Source organism: Oncorhynchus clarkii, chromosome 28 (genome assembly GCF_045791955.1).
Source record: "Oncorhynchus clarkii lewisi isolate Uvic-CL-2024 chromosome 28, UVic_Ocla_1.0, whole genome shotgun sequence".
Lineage (NCBI taxonomy): Eukaryota > Metazoa > Chordata > Actinopteri > Salmoniformes > Salmonidae > Oncorhynchus > Oncorhynchus clarkii.
In genome coordinates, this window is record NC_092174.1 from 17,583,935 (window position 1) to 17,604,909 (window position 20,975).

At 41.6% G+C, this 20,975-nt stretch overlaps 1 protein-coding gene across 2 annotated transcripts; it reads left to right on the plus strand.

Annotated features, from left to right (window-relative positions):
* The first annotated feature begins 696 nt into the window (after positions 1-696).
* Positions 697-18,729, plus strand: LOC139387017 (cAMP-responsive element modulator-like). Of its 2 annotated transcripts, XM_071132967.1 has the most exons (8): positions 697-822; positions 3,947-4,067; positions 4,346-4,477; positions 5,261-5,352; positions 7,413-7,555; positions 8,052-8,228; positions 16,249-16,411; positions 16,780-18,729. In XM_071132967.1, the coding sequence occupies exons 2-8, from the start codon at positions 3,951-3,953 to the stop codon at positions 16,922-16,924; spliced, it is 969 nt and encodes a 322-aa protein (XP_070989068.1). In that variant the 5' UTR covers positions 697-822; positions 3,947-3,950; the 3' UTR covers positions 16,925-18,729. The 2 variants fall into 2 exon arrangements, with proteins under 2 accessions (XP_070989068.1, XP_070989069.1); XM_071132968.1 differs by lacking the exons at positions 697-822; positions 3,947-4,067; positions 4,346-4,477; ... (1 more) ...; positions 7,413-7,555; positions 8,052-8,228 and adding an exon at positions 11,968-12,077.
* Positions 18,730-20,975: the final 2,246 nt, after the last annotated feature.

The following is a 20,975-nucleotide window of genomic DNA, read 5'->3' on the forward strand; positions in this document are numbered from 1 at the left end:
GGCCGTCCATTGTAAATACGAATGTGTTCTTAACTGGCTTGCCTAGTTAATTAAAGGTTACACATTCTTCAAAATTCTTCAAAATTCACAAAAAGTGACGTTAGCCGATGAAGATTATCTCATAATACGAAACATAAGCCTGTGTTCACAAACCTTATTTTCAGCGTTTATCCAAATACCCTACAAAAACGCCATTAATTTCACCCATAGGCTTTGTCCAACGAATGGCGGAGTTAGTGCCTGTAAAAAGACGCCATTACCAATTCGCTATATAAATAGTAACTTACATTTCCAATGCAGTGTTTTCTTCTCCTTTACAACCACTAGATGGCACATTTGGGTAATATTTAAATACTGTACGTAACAGGTTAGGCCTCCAAAATATGAACAAAATATACATGTCAAACTATTTAGTGTGTAACGTTACTGTGCATATGGGATGGATGAGATAATTACAGAATGCTTGGTCTACTCTTTAAACGTATTTTTCACTTTGTCAGTAACCTATTGATTTTGATATACGGTATAAAAAAGGTTAAATATAAGTTAATTATAACATGTTTTTACGAGTCGTGCAGTACATTGCTGTCTAGAGTCATACAATTGTAGAGAAATTATATTTGTTGTCCTCAATCTACAGTAATGTGTAAAGCTCCTCCCATGTGTAGTTTTTTCCCCTGTGGTGTTCAGTTGGAGAGGACGAGCGCTTGGTCGACATTTTAGCACTGCATCATCAAGACTGACGTGGGGAATACGTGGGCAGAGGGTCGAGCCATCCACTCCTACCATAATTAGTGACGAGTCTGACTACGTAAAACTTTGGTAAGTTATTACACGGTAGACTAGTCGTGGGACTCGTTCTGAAGAAAAAAAGTAGAGCCAACAAAACAGAAAGATCACCGTTTACAATGACGCATGGACAAACTTCCAATTTGTCAGTTGAATCTACAGGCTAATGACAATGTTAGCTAAAGCTAGTTGCTAGCTCTGGTTACGTGGACAATCTCCTTCCTGTGTGTTAGCCAGCTGAACTACTTTATGCATTGACACGAATGGAACAGTTTGCTTGCTTGCTAACTAACGTTAAACTGGCATAGACAGAGTGAATTGGCTTGCCAGCCAGCGTCCGTATTACTTTAAAAAAAACTAGAAGCTGTATGCTACTAGCTAACGTTAGTTACGTGAGAAATAACGTTTGCTATCCACCTTTCATGCTTTTCGGTGTTACATCGCAGTTTATCTTGAGCGTTTGTCTTCAGCTGCATAAATTACGCTACTCCATTCGCGTTCAATTTTTTGGAAAGGTAACGTTAGTCAGCCAGCTTACGAAAAAAAAAACCCTGTTATTAAATGTACCCAAAGTATATCTGGTTTAGGTGCTGAATGTGGCTACAGATGTTATAAGCTAGCTCGCTACAAATGAACAATTTCAGAGTGACAGCTTCGAAACTCTGGACCTTCCTCCCCTTTTGTATTCAGACAGGCATGCGGCTGTCTTTGCTACATGGGAGTTTTTCCAGGGGGCACAGCTCTGACTGGGGAAAATCTTTTGGAACGGTTATCCAACTCGGAATTCCAACTCAGAAACCCTGGTTTCTTTATAGCGCTCCGACCTGAAGATCACCGACTTCATGTTTTAGAACTCGTTTTCCCCCCCGGAGGTCCCAGTTGACCTGACAGCACCATAAAAAATGGAAAACATGAACCAAGCAAACGCAACAATCACGTTTAACACAATGTTTAATTTAATATATTAATTTGAATTAAATCAAACGTTTATGTGTTTCATGTAATGCATTGTCACTGAAGGGGTTTGTTCTGTAGTGACAGTAGGCCACTTGTAACTTAATCAAAAGCCCTCGAATTGATGGTATTTGTTCTCCAACATGCAAAGACACTAGGCATTCCTTGTGTTTCTTTAAAGTGTGTATCCCAGTTTAATCAATATGTTTACAGCACAGGAGGACCCTAACACAATACTTTAACTAATGGCCTCCCAAGTGGTGTAGCGATCTAATGTACTGCATCTCAGTGCAAGAGGCGTCACTACAGACCCTTGTTCGATTCCAGGCTGTATCACAACTGGCTGTGATTGGGAGTCCCATAGGGCGGTGCGCAATTGACCCAGCATCGTCTGGGTTAGGTTTTGACCGGGGTAGGCCGTCATTGTAAATAAACATTTGTTCTTAACTGATTTGCCTAGTTAAATAAAACAAATGTGCTAACAGTTCTGTTACATATTCTTATGCATTCCTTTACACTTGTGTGTATAAGGTAGTTGTTGTGAAATTGTTAGATTACTTGTTAGATATTACTGCATGGTCGGAACTAGAAGCACAAGCATTTTGCTACACTCGCATTAACATCTGCTAACCATGTGTATGTGACCAATAAAATTTGATTTGATTTTGATGGCAAGCCAATCAACCAACACAGTTTTTGAGTAATCAGGCAGTTGTTCTGTACAAATGACAACATGAATTGCTTTAATCTAATGATATAATATTGAAATAGTCTTAGACTTGCATTTCCCAAAGGGAGCATCATTTGTTCTTATATAATCATCTATTAGGGTGGCTTTTTGTGCAATTTTCAGCAGCCATGGCATCACCCAGGTGGGTGCTACATGTTTTGGCAATGTTCCAAACCAACTCATTACAGAATTCCATTCTTAATGTCACTGCGCAAGTGAAAAGTGATTAGTGCTTTTTTGGGTTGATTCGATTACAAAAAAATCATCATGGTTTTCGGTTTTGATTTTTAGATTTTTTTTATGTGGATTGAATGCTGAATAAAACAAATTAATAAAAGTCCCATGATGGGAAAGGGGGATACCTAGTCAGTTGTTCAACTGAAATGTGTCTTCCGTATTTAACCCGATCCCTCTGAATCAGAGAGGCGCGGGGGGCTGCCTTCATCAACATCCACTTCTTTGGCGCCCGGGGAACAGGGGGTAACTGAGTTGCTAAGAGGCAGAACGACAGATTTTTACCTTGTCAGCTCGGTGATTCGATCCAACGACCTTTGTAGTGACTGTCCATTACTGCTGATCACTTATTAACCATTTTAATCACTTTACTTTAATAAAATGTTTCAGTTGTGTATATCACATTTGTTTTATTTCATTCCAAGTCATCATCTCTATAGAGCTGCTGCCTATGATGTTTGACAAAATCACCGTTTTAGTAGTTCTTCAAAGTAAATGAGGCATACTTTTATGACTGCTGAATACCAACTATCAATCACTTAGATCATGTATTTTTAAGGTAAAGATACCTCACGAAGCAACTTATTTCTATCCCTCTTGATCGCACATTCTCTCTCCCTGTCTGCTCCACAGACTGGACAAGTAGGTGGGCGAACAATGGATTATGGTCATTGTAGTTAATTACCACGTTTTCTGCGCTCAACTATTTAGAATATTGGTCTGTTGGAAACTGCAACTCTGTACTACATCGCACAGTTCAGGCTTGATCTGATTATCTCTAAAGAAACTGCACCGAGAGCACAGAATTAAAAAAAAAACGGAATTAAAGTAATTGAACCTACGTTGCTCAATTAGTTGTTTAAAAACAGAAAAATAACCAACATTTTGGTTAATTGCTCAGTAATACCCTACACATTTGTTGTAGTTTAATAGATTTTTTTCATTGAAATATGGATTCATGGCACAGTGGAATTTTTTATTGAGTGCAGACACAATTTAGAATGAGATTTTGATGTAATATGAGTTGGTGTGGAGTGTTTTCTTATATGCTTTATTGCTTTATAGTCAATTGCAAGTGATCACTCAGAAAAATGTGACAACCAATTTCCTTTGTAATGATACAAAACATAAAAATATATAAATTAATCAACTACAAGCTACAGGAAGAGTGAAAATAAGGATACATGAAAAAATTGTGAACTTCCCCTTCAATTGTGCTCAATTTCCTGACATATCCAGTCCGATGACCATGGACACAGCGGTTGCGTCATCACAGCAGGATGGAAGTGTTGATTACTCTCTGTCTGATGAAGAACCAAGTCAGAGCGAATCCAACTCACCAACTGCTGTACTTACTCAGGTAGCACCTTTTGTGTAGTGTGTAGTGTGTGTTGTGGCCATTATCACTCATCGCTCTTATATTCAGAGATGCATCAGGGTCTAAAGCCTGGTCCCAGTTATGTTGGTGCTCTTGCTAACTCCATTTCTCATTGTCAAGCCAAACACAACAATAAATGACAAGGAGTTGGCATGATGGCACAAACAAGCTAATTTAGAAACACTGATGCTGGAGCATCCTTTTCTCAAAATATTGTTAATAGGTAGTAAAACAATTGAACGTCTCTTGTTTTTCTCCAGGTTTCCGGAACAGGAGACTCCGCTGGCATGACAGTGGTGCAGTTACCTGTTGAGCAGACAGTTCAGGTCCAGGCTGTCATCCAGGCTCCTCAGGCCTCTGTCATCCAGTCACCACAGATGCAGACTGTACAGGTAGCTACTAGAGCTCCATCCCTTCCTTATACCCTCAGGTTGGGTCCCAACTTGCATCTCCTTCCCTATAGTTCACTACTTTTGTCATTGGGGATGCAGCCTCAAGGGTCACTCGTCTTGGCTCATACAGTAATTCAGTAGTTAGTTTTTTTCCCCATAGAACAATTCCAGAATGGTTTTAGGGACTTGTAGCTGTAGTTTGTTAACCTGAGTGCCAGTCTGTCCCATCATGCCAAATTCTTGTCACTCTTTGTCATGTCGTTGATAATGACAGCAATGGAGTTAGGAAGAGCACAGACATATCTGGGGCCAGGCTAGTAGTTTCTGATGTTGTGTATCAGTGATGCCAAGGATGTAACAAAGGGTATCTTCACATCTACAGGTGTGGGTGTTCTGGCTCTAATGCAGCAATCTCTCTTATTTGGCCTTGTCTGAGAAATGGAATCTGTGATTTAAGCTAATCAGTTTGACCTTCATGCACCGGATGTTGTATTGTACACGCTGTCTGCTTGCATTCGACAAATCAGCACGTCACGCTCATTTTCCTTTTTTTCTCTAAATCACACTCCCCAACAAAGAATGAGTCACAAATGGCACTCTATTCCCTATAGTGCACTACCTTTGACTAGAGCCATGTGAATAGGGCAATAGGGTGTTATTTGGGACACAACCTGAGATTTATACTGTTTTGGAAAGACTTATGTTTCAGTATTCAGTAAGGTATTTTAAAATGGAGGGAGGTGGCCCTACACAGTGTCTATGCATTACTTTTTTGTTCTCCAGATCACCTCTATAGCTGGGCTTGAAGGTGGGGAGTCGGCAGTCACAGACACACAGAAAAGAAGAGAGATTCTCTCAAGACGCCCATCTTATCGGTAGGCAGACATGAAAACATTGCAAATATAAAAATTGTATGTGTCCCAAAGGACACCTTATTCCCTATATAGTGTATTACTTTTGACCAGACATCTATGGGCCCTGGTTAAAAGTAGTGCACTATAAATGGATCAGGGTGTAAGTTTATATATTTGGGGCAGCACGTAGTGTAGCGGTTAGGAGTGTTGGGCCAAAAGGTCACTGGTTTGAATACCCGATCCGACTAGGTAAAAAATATGTCTGTGCTCTTCAACAAGGCACTTAACCCTAATTGCTCCTGGAGGTCGCTCTGGATAAGAGCGTCTGCTAAATGACAACATTTTGATATACAGTTCAATCGGAAAGTATTCAGACCGCTTGACCTTTTCCACATTTTGATATGTTACAGCCTTATTATAAAATTGATTAAAAACACAAAATATCCTCAATCTACTCACAATACCCCATAATGACAAAGTAAAAACATATTTTAACAAATTTGAAAAAATATAATATTACATTTAAATAAGTATTCAGAACCTTTATTCAGTACTTTGATGAAGCACCTTTGGCAGCGATTACAGCCTAGAGTCTTCTTGGGTATGATGCTACATGCTTGGTACACCTGTATTTGGGGTTTCTCCCATTCCCCTCTGCAGATCCTCTCAAGCTCTGTCAGGTTGGATGAGGAGCATCGCTGCACAGCTATTTTCAGGTCTCTCCAGAGATGTTTGATTGGGTTCAAGTCTAGGCTCTGGCTGGGCCACTCAAGGAAGCCACTCCTGCGTTGTCTTGGCTGCGTTGTCTTGGCTGTGTGCTTATGGTTGTTGTCCAGTTGGAAGGTGAACCTTTGCCCCATTTTGAAGTCCTGAGCGCTCTGGAGGAGGATCTCGCTGTACTTTGCTCCGTTCATCTTTGCCTCGATCCTGACTAGTCACCCAGTCCATGCCGATGAAAGAAATCCCCACAGTGTGATGCTGCCACCACCATTCTTCACCGTGTGGATGGTGCTAGGTTTCCTCCAGACGTGACACTCGGCATTCATGCCAAAGTGTTGAATTTTGGTTTCATCAGACCAGAGAATCTTGTTTCTCATGGTCTGAGAGACTTTAGGTGCCGTTTGGCAAACTCCAAGCAGGCTGTCATGTGCTTTTACTGAGGAGTGGCTTCTGTCTGGCCACTCTACCAAAAATGACTGATTGGTAGAGTGCTGCAGAGATTGTTGTCCTCCCGTCTCCACAAAGGAACTCTAGAGCGCTGTCAGAGTGACCATCAGATTCTTGGACACATCCCTGACCAAGGCCGTTCTCCCCCAATTGCTCAGTTTGGCCGGGCAGCCAGTCTTGGTGGTTCCAAACTTCTTTGATTTTAATAATGTTGGAGGCCACTGTGTTCTTGGGGACCTTCAATGCTGCAGAAATGTTTTGGTACCCTTCCCCAGCCTCAACACAATCCTGTCTCTGAGCTTGGTTTTTGCTCTGACATGCACTGTCAACTGTGGGACCTTATATAGACAGATGTGTGCCTTTCTTAATCATGTCCAAACAATTGCATTTTTTTTTTTACTAGTCAGTTAAGAACAAATTCTTATTTACAATGATGGCCTACCCCGGCCAAACCCGGACGACACTGGGCCAATTGCGCACCGCACTATGGGACTCCCAATCACGGCCGGATGTGATACACTTAGATGCAGTGCCTTAGACCGCTGCGCCATTCGGGAGCCACAGGTGGACTCCAAGTTGTAGAAATATCTCAAGGATGATCAATGGAAACAGGATGCACCTGAGCTCAATAGCAAAGGGTCTGAATAGTTATGTAAATAAGGTATTTCTGTTTTTATTTTGAATACTTTTGCAAACATTTCTAAAGGCGTGTTTTCACTTTCATTATGGGGTATTGTGTGTATATTGCTGAGGATTTTTTTTTAAGGGAATCAATTTTAGAATAAGGCTGTAATGTAACAAAATGTGGAGAAAGTCTAGGGGTCTGAATACTTTCCAAAGGCACTGTATAACCATTGACATTTCAAAGTAATCCAAGCAGAGTAGTTTATTACGTGCTTTCCTCTTTCCTTCAGAAAAATCCTCAATGAACTATCAACAGATTCCTCCTCAATTCCAAGAATTGAGGAGGAGAACCCTGAAGATGAGGTTCCACCCTCCAGTGTCTCTTCAGTTCAAGTTCCAACTTCAATCTATCAGACCAGCTGTGGCCAATACAGTGAGTTTCATTAGGCTCTGGTCAAAAGTGGTGCACTATACAAGGAATAGGTTGCCATAGTTGGTACGCAACTATGGTGTAAATGTTGACGTGCACTCACTATTGTGACATTAAGTTCTATATCCACTTTGTGTTATTGTGTAAGAGATCTTAAACTAAGGATTCATTGTGGAGGCTAAATTCATGCATCAATAAGCCAGTCACCTAACCTTACCATCCATAAAGTACAGTACTTTTTTATATTTGAAGAAAACATCTAATCTAATAGATCGAAAGGTGCTGCTTAGAAACGGCTGATAACAGTAATGAGCTATTTGTCGCAGTGGTCAAAAATGCAGAACTGCATGCGACTTTTGTCCCTCGTTGACAAAATAAACTCCCACACCCTTTTACTTCTGCACATTGATTATTCATGTTTTGGTACCTTCTTTAGATTCACACTAACATCCACATATACCTCTGAGTAACCCTTCTAAAAATGTGTGTCCCTCCTCAGTTGCCATCACCCAGGGGGGAGCCATCCAGATAGCCAGCCCAGGCAGTGAGGGCCTCCAGGGTGTACAGTCGCTGGCCATGTCCAACTCTGGTACCCAGATCCTGCAGTACGCAGCCCAGGCAGGGGACTCTGGACAGCAGTTATTCTCTGTGCAAGGTGGCCAGATGGTGATACAAGGTAAGAACTGAACTGAACTCTTTACACTTGTGGGAATTGGCTTATGTGGATACGTCTAAATTAAACTGTTTCTTACAGAGGAAATATGAAAAGCATATACATACGCATGGTCGCAATTGAAAGGGAACAGTTTGGAGATTATGGGAAATTGATGAGACCACAGTTGAGGACACAACAGTTCACCTGACACAAGACTGAATCCAAACATTACAATGTTGATTTTATGTGCATTTTACGTTTACTGTACTTTTCACCATATTTGTTGATAACGAAATCTGAAAATACTGTGGATACATTCAGTAACATGATAAGAATATTCCTGGAACATGTGGGGTAGGTGCAACATAAGGGTTTGAGTGAGAGGACTAACTGGTGTCTCCAAGTGGACACACATCTCTCCAAAGTACACAGTTCCTAAGTAATTTCAATGCACTTTTATGACTCAAAGAAGTCTTCAACACTAAGGTACTTTTTGGAGCTCTTTTAGTTGTGCCGTTGAGGGACTAGAGCAAGCACACTTGTAGTGTTTTTGTTTAGAACACAACCCTGCATCCCCACTATCACACAATTACTGTCGTTGTTTACTCAATCCAAAAACACAATCTGGGTCAGGTAGGAATTATTTAAAATTGTTCTATTGCCAACATGGCTATCTAAATGATCAAATAAATCTTAGTGTTAGGCTTTTACAAGGCAATTCAGAGAAACAAATCGTTATTTTGGTGTGCATAGAAAGGAGTCATGAGTGCCTTCAGGTGTTCCGCAGTGAATTCTCTTCACAACAGGCAAACAGGCTCATTCTGTTCAGAACAACCCAGGGTTTGACGCCATGTCATCTTGTAACTGTACATCAAACATAGTGATCAGGGTAGCCTAGTGGGCGAAAGGATAGCCCTCTAACCACTAGGGTAGCCTAGTGGGCGACAGGATAGCCCTCTAACCACTAGGGTAGCCTAGTGGTTAGAGTGTTGCTAGTAACCGAAAGGTTGCAAGTTCAAATCCCCGAGCTGACAAGGTACAAATCTGTTGTTCTGCCCCTGAACAGGCAGTTAACCCACTGTTCCTAGGCCGTCATTGAAAATAATAATTTGTTCTTAACTGACTTTTCTAGTTAAATAAAGGTAAAATAAAAACATGACATGAGTTTTATGATATGGAAATGCACATTTGGAATCACAGTGTTTGGCCTGCTTGTATGACATCAAAGTGGTATTTATTTATAATCCTCAATGTCTCCAAAATACATAGAGCCCTTTTCATTTACAGGATTTCCCTCACTCAGACAACCCAAAATCTGCAAAAGTTGCCCCATTAGCAGGAGGGATGGGGGCAACTTCTTGTTGTGTGCGGTGCTCAAGTTCAGTATGGCTTGTCAGTCAAAACCCATACAGCACTGTGAAGCACAGAGCCTGAGCTCTGATGTCATACATAGTTTGTTACTGTACAGCCACTGCGTTTCAATTTAGTTACTAATCAGTGCCCAAATTTGCCTTTTTCAACCTGAACACGGATGGGTATGAGTGTAAAGGGCTACATGAACTCCAAACTCTTTATGTCCCAAATGGCATGCTGTTCCCTAAATCAGGATGTTTTTATTTTATTGTCCAGTGTTGGTGATCACGTGCCCACTGGAGCCGCTTCTTCTTGTTTTTAGCTAATAGGAGTGGAACCCGGTGTGTGGTCGTCTGCTGCAATAGCCCATCCGTGACAAGGACCGACTAGCCCACCCGTGACTCGGACCGACTAGCCCACCCGTGACTCGGACCGACTAGCCCACCCGTGACTCGGACCGACTAGCCCACCCGTGACTCGGACCGACTAGCCCACCCGTGACTCGGACCGACTAGCCCACCCGTGACTCGGACCGACTAGCCCACCCGTGACTCGTACCGACTAGCCCACCCGTGACTCGGACCGACTAGCCCACCCGTGACTCGGACCGACTAGCCCACTCGTGACTCGGACCGACTAGCCCATTTGCTTTGCTGGTGTTTTCAGTCTTTTATGTCTAGCAACTAAATGTTTTTTTATTAAAATATCATTTTTTTTTTTAAATGCTCAGAACTTAGGTGGCCAAATAAAATCACCTGAAAGCCAAATTCGGCCTGCGGGCCCCCAGTTTGGGAACACTGCCCTATATAATGCAATACTTTTGACCAGGACCCATGGGTAATAGGGTTCACATTTTGGACGCAGTCTGAACTTTATAACCATCTGGTCTTTCTGTCCTTAGGCTTCCTAGTTATTTCATTAGACTACATTGAAATAGTGTGATTCATTAAGTCATGGGTTTGCATTCATTTAGCAGAAGAACAGAAGAAGGCTCTCTAAGTGGCTGGAGCATGACTAGTTTTTCTCAAAGAAATGTCAAGCATGGTTGGTTGACCCTGTAATGTTACTTACAGTACTATGCAACCAGTGTCATGATTTAACAATAGAGTATACACTACTGTTCAAAAGTTTGGGGTCACTTAGAAATGTCCTTGTTTTTGAAAGAAAAGCTAAAATTTCTGTCCATTTAAAAGACCAGCATCCCGGAGTCGCCTCTTCACTTTTGACACTGCGGGTACTATTTAATGAAGCTGCCAGTTGAGGACTTGTCAGGCGTCTGTTTCTCAAACTAGATACTCTAATGTACTTGTCCTCTTGCTCAGTTGTGCACCAGGGCCTCCCATTCCTCTTTTTATTCTGGTTAGATACATTTTGCGCTGTTCTGTGAAGGGAGTAGTACACAGCGTTGTACGAGATCTTCAGTGTCTTGGCAATTTCTCGCATGGAAAAGCCTTCATTTCTCAGAACAAGAATAGACTGACAAGTTTTGGAAGAAAGTTATTTGTTTCTGGCCATTTTGAGCCTGTAATCGAACCCACAAATGCTGATGCTCTATATACCCCGTTAGTCTAAAAAGGACAGTTTTATTGCTTCTTTAATTAGCACAACAGTTTTCAGCTGTGCTAACATAATTGCAAAAGGGTTTTCTAATGATCAATTAGCCTTTTTAAAATGATAAACTTGGATTAGCTAACACAATGTGCCATTGGAACACAGGAGTGATGGTTGCTGAAAATAGGCCTCTGTACGCCTATGTAGATATAACATAAAAAATCAGCCGTTTCCAGCTACAATAGTCATTTACAACTTTAACCATGTCTGCACTGTATTTCTGATCAATTTGATATTATATTAATGGATGAAAAATTTGCTTTTCTTTCAAAAACAAGGACATTTCTAAGTGAGCCCAAACTTTTGAATTGTAGTGTATAGTAATGGTTTTAGATAGTTCATCAGAGCATTGTAATGGTTTCCCTTAAATGTCAGTTTCCCTGTATTTCAATGGTACTTCTTTACAGCTGGACTTATTTTACAGAGAAACAGATGATAAACCTTAAATCATATAATCCTAACAAGTAGTAAAAGCCAATCCCCAGTGCTCACATTAGTACTACGACTGCTGTTATTTGGGCACACTAACCTCCTGTTTGATCTCCGTTGCCTAGTTGCGTCATAGGGTCTAAAAATATCCAGCTAGCCCTCCCTGCGTCTTTCCCTCCCTCCCCCTTGCCTCGCTGCATTGTGTTGCTCCACTTTAGCATTTGATCCAGGAGAAGAGCAGGGGGAGGGGCCTAGAGGCAGAATGTCTTATTGACTTCAGCAGGGCCAGTGATGTCATTGTGATGTCAATGTCCCTAATTGTAATTTTGTGCAAAGTTGATGGGTGACCCCTCCATGTAGAGAGCAGGCAGAGCGAGACACACACAGGCAGATATAAAGACAGAGAAAGTGTCTGGTTCTGTGGAGCCTGTGTTAGAGTAGAATATATGGCTGTTACTGGAGATGAGACTGAATCAGGTATGGAACTGTCGTTTTTAAGTTTTCCTTTCTAAGTGTTTCTCAGACTTTCATAGAAAATGAAATGTTGCATGCTGGCAGTAATTGAAAATGTATAGCTGCGTTGTTGTACAATTCAGATATCAATCTATCTGCATCGTCTATAGTTCGACAGCTAAATACATCATTTTGATACGTTTTGTTTTTGGGAGGAATGACTTTAAAGTTGGGTTGGTTAAATGTCTTTACAGAACTTTTAAGCATTGATAAAAACGTGTATGTAGTCTACCAAAGGTTCGCTTGGAGTCTCCAGAGTATTTTCTCAAGATACTGAGTGTTTTTAAGGGAACAGAGGAAACCAATAGCAAACTGAGACATGCACTGACTGAGGGTTAATAGCTAGCTACCCCAGAGGCACATTGCCCACAGTTCTTTCTGAGACTTGAACACCTTGCAAGAGGACTGTATAATTACCATTCAACATTCCTGTAGTGAAAAGCTAGACATAACTGTTGACTGAACAAGGCGGTAAGTGTTTGGTTAGCTTGCTCAATCCGCCGGTACCGGTCTGCCTGCCCCCTGAAATGCTCAAACAGAATGCTTCTCTGGATCAGCGAGGGTGAGGGGTGGTGGATGTGTGTTGACGTCAATCCGGTTTCCTGGAAGCAGATCTGGGCAGGGAAATTAAAATGTGTCGAGTGAGACCCAGATTGACGTCAGCAGGGAGTCATGCTGTGATTAGGCTACAGACAGAACAGAGCCCTCTGAGTGCAGTGAGCACAGCGTAGGCGATGCCAGTTTTAGTAATCCACTCAGATGACGACAGAGAGAGAAGAGCTCAGCCTGGTGTAGCCCCTCACATCTGCAGGCTGATGCTTGCTCTCTTATGTGTTAAAACACTAGTGCAGTGGTAGCATTTGGGCTATTATCAAGTCATAAATGTTACCAATTTTGTTTTTTGTGAAAGCATAGTTGTTTTGTATAAGTGTTTTGTTCTTGCCATATAGGTTCCTTCAGAAAGTATTCATACCCCTTGATTTATTCCACGTTGTTATACAGCCTGAATTCAAAATTGATTAAAAAAAAAATAATCTTACCAATCTACACACAATATCCAATGACAAAGTGTTTTTAGACATTTTTACAAATGTATTGAAAATGAAATACTGAAATGTCTCATTTACATAAGTATTCACACGCCTAAGTTAGTACATGTTAGAATCAATCACCTTATTCTTTAAACAATTCTTCAAGCTCTGTCAAGTTGTTTGTTGATTTTTTTGCAGATGATAATCTTAAATTTAAAACTGTAATTAGGCATATCAGGAACATTCAATGTAGTCTTGGTAAGCATCTCCATTGTTTTAGGTTATTGTCCTGCTGAAAGGTTAATTTGTCTCCCAGTGTCTGTTGGAAAGCAAACTGAACAAGGTTTTCCTCTAGGATTTTTCCTGTGCTTAGCTCTTCTGTGTCTCTTTATCCTCCAAAAATCCCTAATCTATGACAGCACCCATAACATGATGCAGCCACCTCCATGCTTGAAAATATGAAGAGTGGTACTCTGTGTGTGTTGTGTTGGATTTGCCCCAAACATAACACTTTATTCAGGTCAAAGTTCATTTCTTTGCCACATTTTTTGCAGTTTTACTTTAGTGCCTTGCAAACAGGATTATTGTTTTGGAATATTTGTATTCTGTACATTTTCATTTTCATTCTTCACTCTTGTCATTTAGGTTAGTATTGTGGAGTAACTAGAATGTTGTTAATCCATTCTCAGTTTTCACATATCAGCCATTAAACTGTGTAACTGTTTTAAAGTCACCATAGGCCTCATGGTGAAATCCCTGAGTGGTTTCCTTCCTCTCCTGCAACTGAATTAGAAAGGACACCTGTCTCTTTGTAGTGACTGGGTGTATTGATACACCATCCAAAGTGTAATTAATAACTTCACCATGCTCAAAGGGATATTCGATGTCTGCTTTTTGCTATTTTTACCCATCTCCCAATAGATGCCGTTCTTTGCGAGGCATTGGAAAAACCTCCCTGGTCTTTGTGGTTGAATCTGTTTGAAATTCACTGCTCGACATACAATTATCTGTATGTGGAGTACAGAGATGAGGTAGTCATTCAAATATCATGTTAAACACTATTATTGCACACAGAGTGAGTCCATGCAACTTATGTGACTTGTTAAGAACATTTTTACGCCTGAACTTATTTCGTTTTGCCATAACAAAGGGGTTGAATACTTATTGACTTAAGATAATTTCAGCTTTTAGTTTAAAAAAATTATTTAAAAAAAAATCTTGCCCTTTTTCTCCCCAATTTCGTGATACCCAATTGGTAGTTAGTCTTGTCCCTTCGCTGCAACCCCTACGGACTTGGGAGGAGCAAAGGTTGTCCTCCAAGCCATGCGTCCTCCGAAACACGACCCTGCCAAGCCGCACTGCTTCTTGAAACACTGCTCGCTTAACTCGGAAGACAGCCACACCAATGTGTCGGAGGAAACACGGACCGAAGTCAGCTTGCAGGTGCCCAGCCCGCCACAGGGAGTCGCTAGAGCGCGATGGGACAAGGAAATCTTGGCCGGCCAAACATTCCCTTTACCCAGACAACACTGGGCCAATTGTGCACCGCCTCATGGGTCTCCCAGTCACGGCAGGCTGTGGCACAGCCTGGGATCAAACCCGGGTCTGTGGTGACACCTCAAGCACTGCGATGCATTTGTAAATATGAAAACATAATTACACTTTGACATTATGGGGTATTATGTGTAGGCCAGTGACACAAAATCTAAATTTAATCAATTTTAAATCGGGTTGTAACACAAAATGTGGAAAAAGTCAAGGGTTGTGAATACTTTCTGAAGGCACTGTAAGCATGATGATAGTTTGTGACAAACATCTTTAGTTGTTTCTCTCCTGTAGTTACGTTGCAGTTACTATTAGAAGAGATTAGAATGGTATTTATCAAAATACCAGCGATCGGATGAGAATCTCAATTTCTAAACCAAGGAGCACATTGGAAATAAGTGTATTTTACGCTTTTATGTGTTATCCTCAGATTTAAAATATATATGTATTTTGTATGTATTTAAAAAAGTGTCAGAAATGTACAGTACCAGTCAAGAGACACCTACTCATTCCAGGGCATATGTGGTTCAGGGGCGGCAGCACTACCACTAGACTACCCCTTGGCAACTCTTGGATTTCTTTGTACTTTGAAATAGTTTTTAAATTAATCATCACCAAATAATGTAGGCTGCTATCAGTGAGGCTGTCTCTTCTTTCACTTTTGATGGCAGTTATCCACCCAGTAACCAGATAATGACAATTGTATTCACATAATTGTAGTAATTAATCCCCCCTACCATCGCCTATAAAGCCAATATCCTCTCTATTCTTTAATGGCAATGTGCACGTTGATAATCTGATAAAGACAAGAACACTGGTTACATAAAAAACCTCTGAACAAGCAGCTTATGACAACCAATCAGTGAAATGGTTTTTAATTGAGTTAGGCCTACTGTGTTGGGCAAGGTGATTGTCTCTCAATCCTGGTTGTTGGTGTTAAGTCACAGGCCATTGGTTAATCTTTTTACAGAGGGGTCAAAGGTGAGGGTTCCTGGCTCTCGTCATGGATCACGCTCTGTATGCATCCCAAATGGCACCATATTCGCTTTATAGTGCACTACTTTTGACCAGGGCCCAGAGGGAATAGGGTGCCATTTGAGATGAATTCTCACACTCTCCCAATACAGATTTGACAGAACTACTCAGAACTACTCCCTAATTTGGCAGCTGTGCTGTGATCTTAAATCTGTCTGTAGAAAAATGACCATTTTAAATTAAGTTCATTTGTGTCTGTTGGAATCCTGGATTGTCTGGTCATTTTAATAGAAAGAGTGGTCAGTTGTTTTTTTTTGCCGTTAAAAGGATTCCCATCTACTTTATTTGTATTTTGTGTTCGTCTAATTTACAGTTGCTTATCCTGTAAATAGATAGATGAGTAATCTTTGTGATTTGAAGGATTGAGTTAAAAAATACAGTACTTGATTTTCACCCAGCAAGCTAAGTACAGGTGGTCATTACAAGTGAGAATTTGTATTCCGATGTCCTGTCTGTCTCTCTGTGCAAGTGATGAACTTGATTTAAGTAAATTACTATCAAAACGTTCTGTCTGTGTTTTCTAGCTGCCACTGGAGATATGCCAGCGTACCAGCTGCGTTCGCCCACTTCGGGCCTACCCCAGGGCCTGGTGATGGCTGCGTCCCCAGGCTCCCTGTCCATGCACAGCCCCCCGGTGCACACTGAGGAGGTCACACGCAAGAGGGAGGTCCGCCTCATGAAGAACAGGTGAGACGGACGCAGTTGGCGTCCCAAATGGCACCCTATTCCCTTTACATTTGACCAGAGGCCCTGATCAAAAGTAGTACACAAAAGAGAGTAGGGTGCCTTTTGGGACATAGACACACATTTTACTTGAATTTCTCTGAATTTGGCTAACAACTGAGAAAGAGGAATAGATTTCAAAATCATTCATACTCATCTTTCGGTTTCCTCCCTTTCCTGTAGATTTTTAAAGCACCCTTTTGATAATTGGTTAGCAATAAAGGTTGAGTGGATGTTATGTGAATCGTCTGAGGTGTATTTGTTCACTTTTGATTGGGGTTGAGTGCTGGAATTTTTCCCACTGACCATCTCTTTTCCCCTGTCTTCTCTAGGGAGGCTGCACGGGAGTGCCGGAGGAAAAAGAAAGAGTATGTCCGGTGTCTGGAGAACCGCGTGGGCGTGCTGGAAAACCAAAACAAGACCCTCATCGAGGAACTCCGAGCATTAAAGGACATTTACTGCCACAAGAACGAGTAGCTCAGTAGCTGTACTCAGCCTTGTGCCAGGAGAGAGAGATCCTACTAAAATGGCTCATATAGTTCCGTTTACAGACTGACTGCTCTAAAAGACTGGAACAAAAACTACTTTCACTGTCTACTCCGCTTTTTCAGGCCCAGTCACTTTGATACTGCATCAGAGGTTGTCAGGCGGCCATAGGCTTGTGCTCTCCGGGCACAAGTCAAGTCTTGCTCTGGCCCAAGGCCCCTGTCTGTCCTCACTCATGCGCTTGCAAGTGAATACACAAGTGTCGCCCAGCCGCGTTTTGCTTTTGCTATTTTCAGTGAGGCAACCAATGAGAAGCCAGCCTGCAGAGGAAAAAGGAAGTACATGTGCTTCCTGAAGGCACAACGCTCACCACCACTGACTCACCACAGTGGAGAAGCAAAAGCTAAAGACCTGCATTAGAGTCTCATTATCAGCCAGCAAGTTTGTGCAAGCAGACTCACCAGCAAGCCAACCTACCTTAGCCTAAGTGCCAGTCTGTTTATGCTATCATGCCAACTCCTTGTTACTTATTGTCATGTTTGGCTTGACAATGAAACCAATCAAGTTGGCAAGAGCACCAATAGATCTAGGACCAGGCTAAACCTACCCATCTTTACTTTTCATTGCTAGCTAGAGTTGTTCTTATATTACTATATTTCTATTCTCATCTTGGCTGTTGTCAACATTCCTTTGTGAAATGAGATTAACCTCTTCTTTCAGGATGAAGTGTGACGAGTAAATACACTTTCTACATCATTGGAAGTTTTGGAATGCTGAATTTTGGCCATTTGAGTCCATTCAAAAATGTTTATGACTTAAAGGTCCAATGCAACCGTTTTTATCTCCATAGCAACTAATTCCTGGGCTACAATAAAGTACCTTACTGTGATTGTTTTCAATTAAAGTGGTCAAAAATAAACCAACATTTGCTTCTTAGCAAAGAGCTATTTCTCAAGCAAGAATTTAGCTTGGGCTGTCTGGGAGTGGTCTGAGCTGTTATTGGCAGAGAGGTTTCTTACAGGTCCATTAACTAATTTACCACCAGGAAGACCAAAACACCATCCCACAAAACCAGGCTGAAATTTCAGATGGTTTTTTCAAACAGCTCTTCCACTAAAAGGGCATTATTGTCATTTAGAAAATGACAATTTCACAGCATTATTCCAACCTCATAGTTTTGAAATTATTTTAAAACACAGGCAAATCTCGTTTTTGACCGCACTGGGCCTTTTAATGTGTTACTTGAATTAATGTGTAAGACCCAGTGTCAAGGATGTATCTAACATGCTGACCAAACCGCGCTTGTGCGGTCAAAAAGCATTAAACATTTTATGGCAATTTAGCTAGCTAACTTGCTGTTGCTAGCTTATTTGTCCTGGGATATAAACATTGGGTTGATATTTTACCTGAAATGCTGAATGTCCTCTTTACCTGAAAGGTCCTCTACCAAATTTGTTTCTCCTCATCTCTCCTCCTTCCTTCAGGCTTCTTTTTTTCTTCTTGAGAATTCATATGGAGGTTGGAAACCAACATTACACCATTACTACAACCGACCGGAGTGTGGACCTCAGTTCATCTTTCAATCACCCACATAGGTATATGCTCCTAAAATCCAATGAGGAGATTTGAGAGGTAGGACTTGCAGCGCAGCGCGTTGAGCGTCACAAATAGAACCAAGTTCTATTTTAGCACCCGGCTACGCAGTTGCTCGCTAACGCGTGCAATGATTGAATGCCTTTTATGCCTTTTACTTGATGTGCTCTTTTCAAATGGCACAGTTCAATTTAAAAAATAAACATGACATGCCCCTCAGAGGAATTTAAATTAAATAATTATATATTTATAGCCATCTGAGGAATCTTATCTCACCAAGACCATGTTGAAATGACTACTGCTATGCTACTCTTTCAAAACGGCTACATTTTCCGTTTACTGAATGGCTCACCAATCGTTCTCCACTTTGTCTGTTTTGGAACATTACTGTGCTGTGCCAGTATACTGTACACATGTATAAAAAAAATAACAAAAAAATACAACCACGGAAAGTACTGATGAACTAATGCTTGGGTATTTTGACTGTCTTTGTAAAAAAAAATGTATGTGAATGACTTTCTAATAACAGGTTGTGTGTGTCCCAAATGGCCCCTTATTCCCTTTATTGAGCACTATTTTAACCAGAGTCTTATGGGCCCTGGTCAAAAGTAGTGCACTAAATAAGGAATAGTGTGCCATTTGGGACATGCATAGAGTTCATGACTGCTCTGTTTAAAGGATATTGCTAATGAATGTCCATGAGAGTACAGACTTGACTGATGAAGCCGCTTCATTTTCTTTTCTCACACCAGTTCTGCTTGCGTGATTTTGCACCCTCCCGCTTGCTTTGAATTTTGTGGTAACCTTTCTTTCCGTTTACATGTATATGTCCTTTGTATGTTGTCATGCCAGTGGTTATACATTTCAGGTGAGATGTCAAATCAGATGAAAAAGAAAATTGATCTCAGTAAATGTTGTTGGATAGATTTGAAGAGCATGTCAAACAGTTTAGCTCTTAACCAGTTGTACAGCGCGCATTGATCCCTGCTATGTTTGTAAATTGTTTTAAAAAACAACTATTTCTAATAAAATTTCCAAAAGTTCATACCAGAATAGGAATTTGCAGTGAAAATGTTTGTAAGATTCATAGTCAGAAAACTATACACTATATGGACTGAAGTCTGTTCAAAACAATGTCTTTGGGCTTACCACTGAAATCAGCCTGGTCTCAAAGACGTAACATAGTAAATGTAAATTGGAGACTCAAATTATTATCATACACTACATGACCAAAATTAAACTCGGCAAAAAAAGAAATGTCCTCTCACTGTCAACTGCATTTATTTTCAGTAAACTTAACATGTGTAAATATTTGTATGAACATAAGATTCAACAACTGAGACATAAACTGAACAAGTTCCACAGACATGTGACTAACAAATTGAATAATGTGTCCTTGAACAAAGGGGGGGGGTCAAAATCAAAGGTAACAGTGAGTATCTTGGTGTCGCCACCAGCTGCATTAAGTACTGCTGTGCATCTCCTCCTGATGGACTGCACCAGATTTGCCCGTTTTTGCTGTGAGATGTTACCCCATTCTTCCACCAAGGCAGCTGCAAGTTCCTGGACATTTCTGGGGGGGGATGGCCCTAGCCCTCACCCTCCGATTCAACAGGTCCCAGATGTGCTCAATGGGATTGAAATCCGGGCTCTTTGCTGGCCATGGCAGAACACTGATGTTCCTGTCCTGCAGGAAATAACGCACAGAACGAGCAGTATGGCTGGTGGCATTGTCAGGCTGGAGGGTCATGTCAGGATGAGCCTGCAGGAAGGGTACCACATGCGGGAGAAGGTCTTCCCTGAAACGCACAGTGTTGAGATTGCCTGCAATGACAACAAGCTCAGTCCGATGATGCTGTGACACACCGCCCCAGACCACCTCCAAATCGATCCCGCTCCAGAGTACAGGCCTCGGTGTAACGCTCATTCCTTTGACGATAAACGCGAATCTGACCATCACCCCTGATGAGACAAACCGCAACTTGTCAGTGAAGAGCACTTTTTGCCAGTCTTGTCTGGTCCAGTGACAATGGGTTTGTGCCCATAGGTAACGTTGTTGCCGGTGAGGAGTCTGCCTTACAACAAGCCCTCAGACCAGCCTCTCTCGGCCTATTCCGGACAGTCTGAGCACTGAGGGAGGGATTGTGCGTTCCTGTAACTCAGTCAGTTGTTGTTGCCATCCTGTACCTGTCCCGCAGGTGTGATGTTTGGATGTACCGATCTTGTGCAGGTGTTGTTACACTGGTCTGCCACTGCGAGGACAATCAGCTGTCCGTCCTGTCTCCCTGTAGCGCTGTCTTAGGCGTCTCTCGGTACGGACATCACAATTCATTGCTCTGGCCACATCTGCAGTCCTCATGCCTCCTTGCAGCATGTCTAAGGCACGTTCACGCAGATGAGCAGGGACCCTGGGCATCTTTCTTTTGGTGTTTTTCAGTCAGTAGAAAGG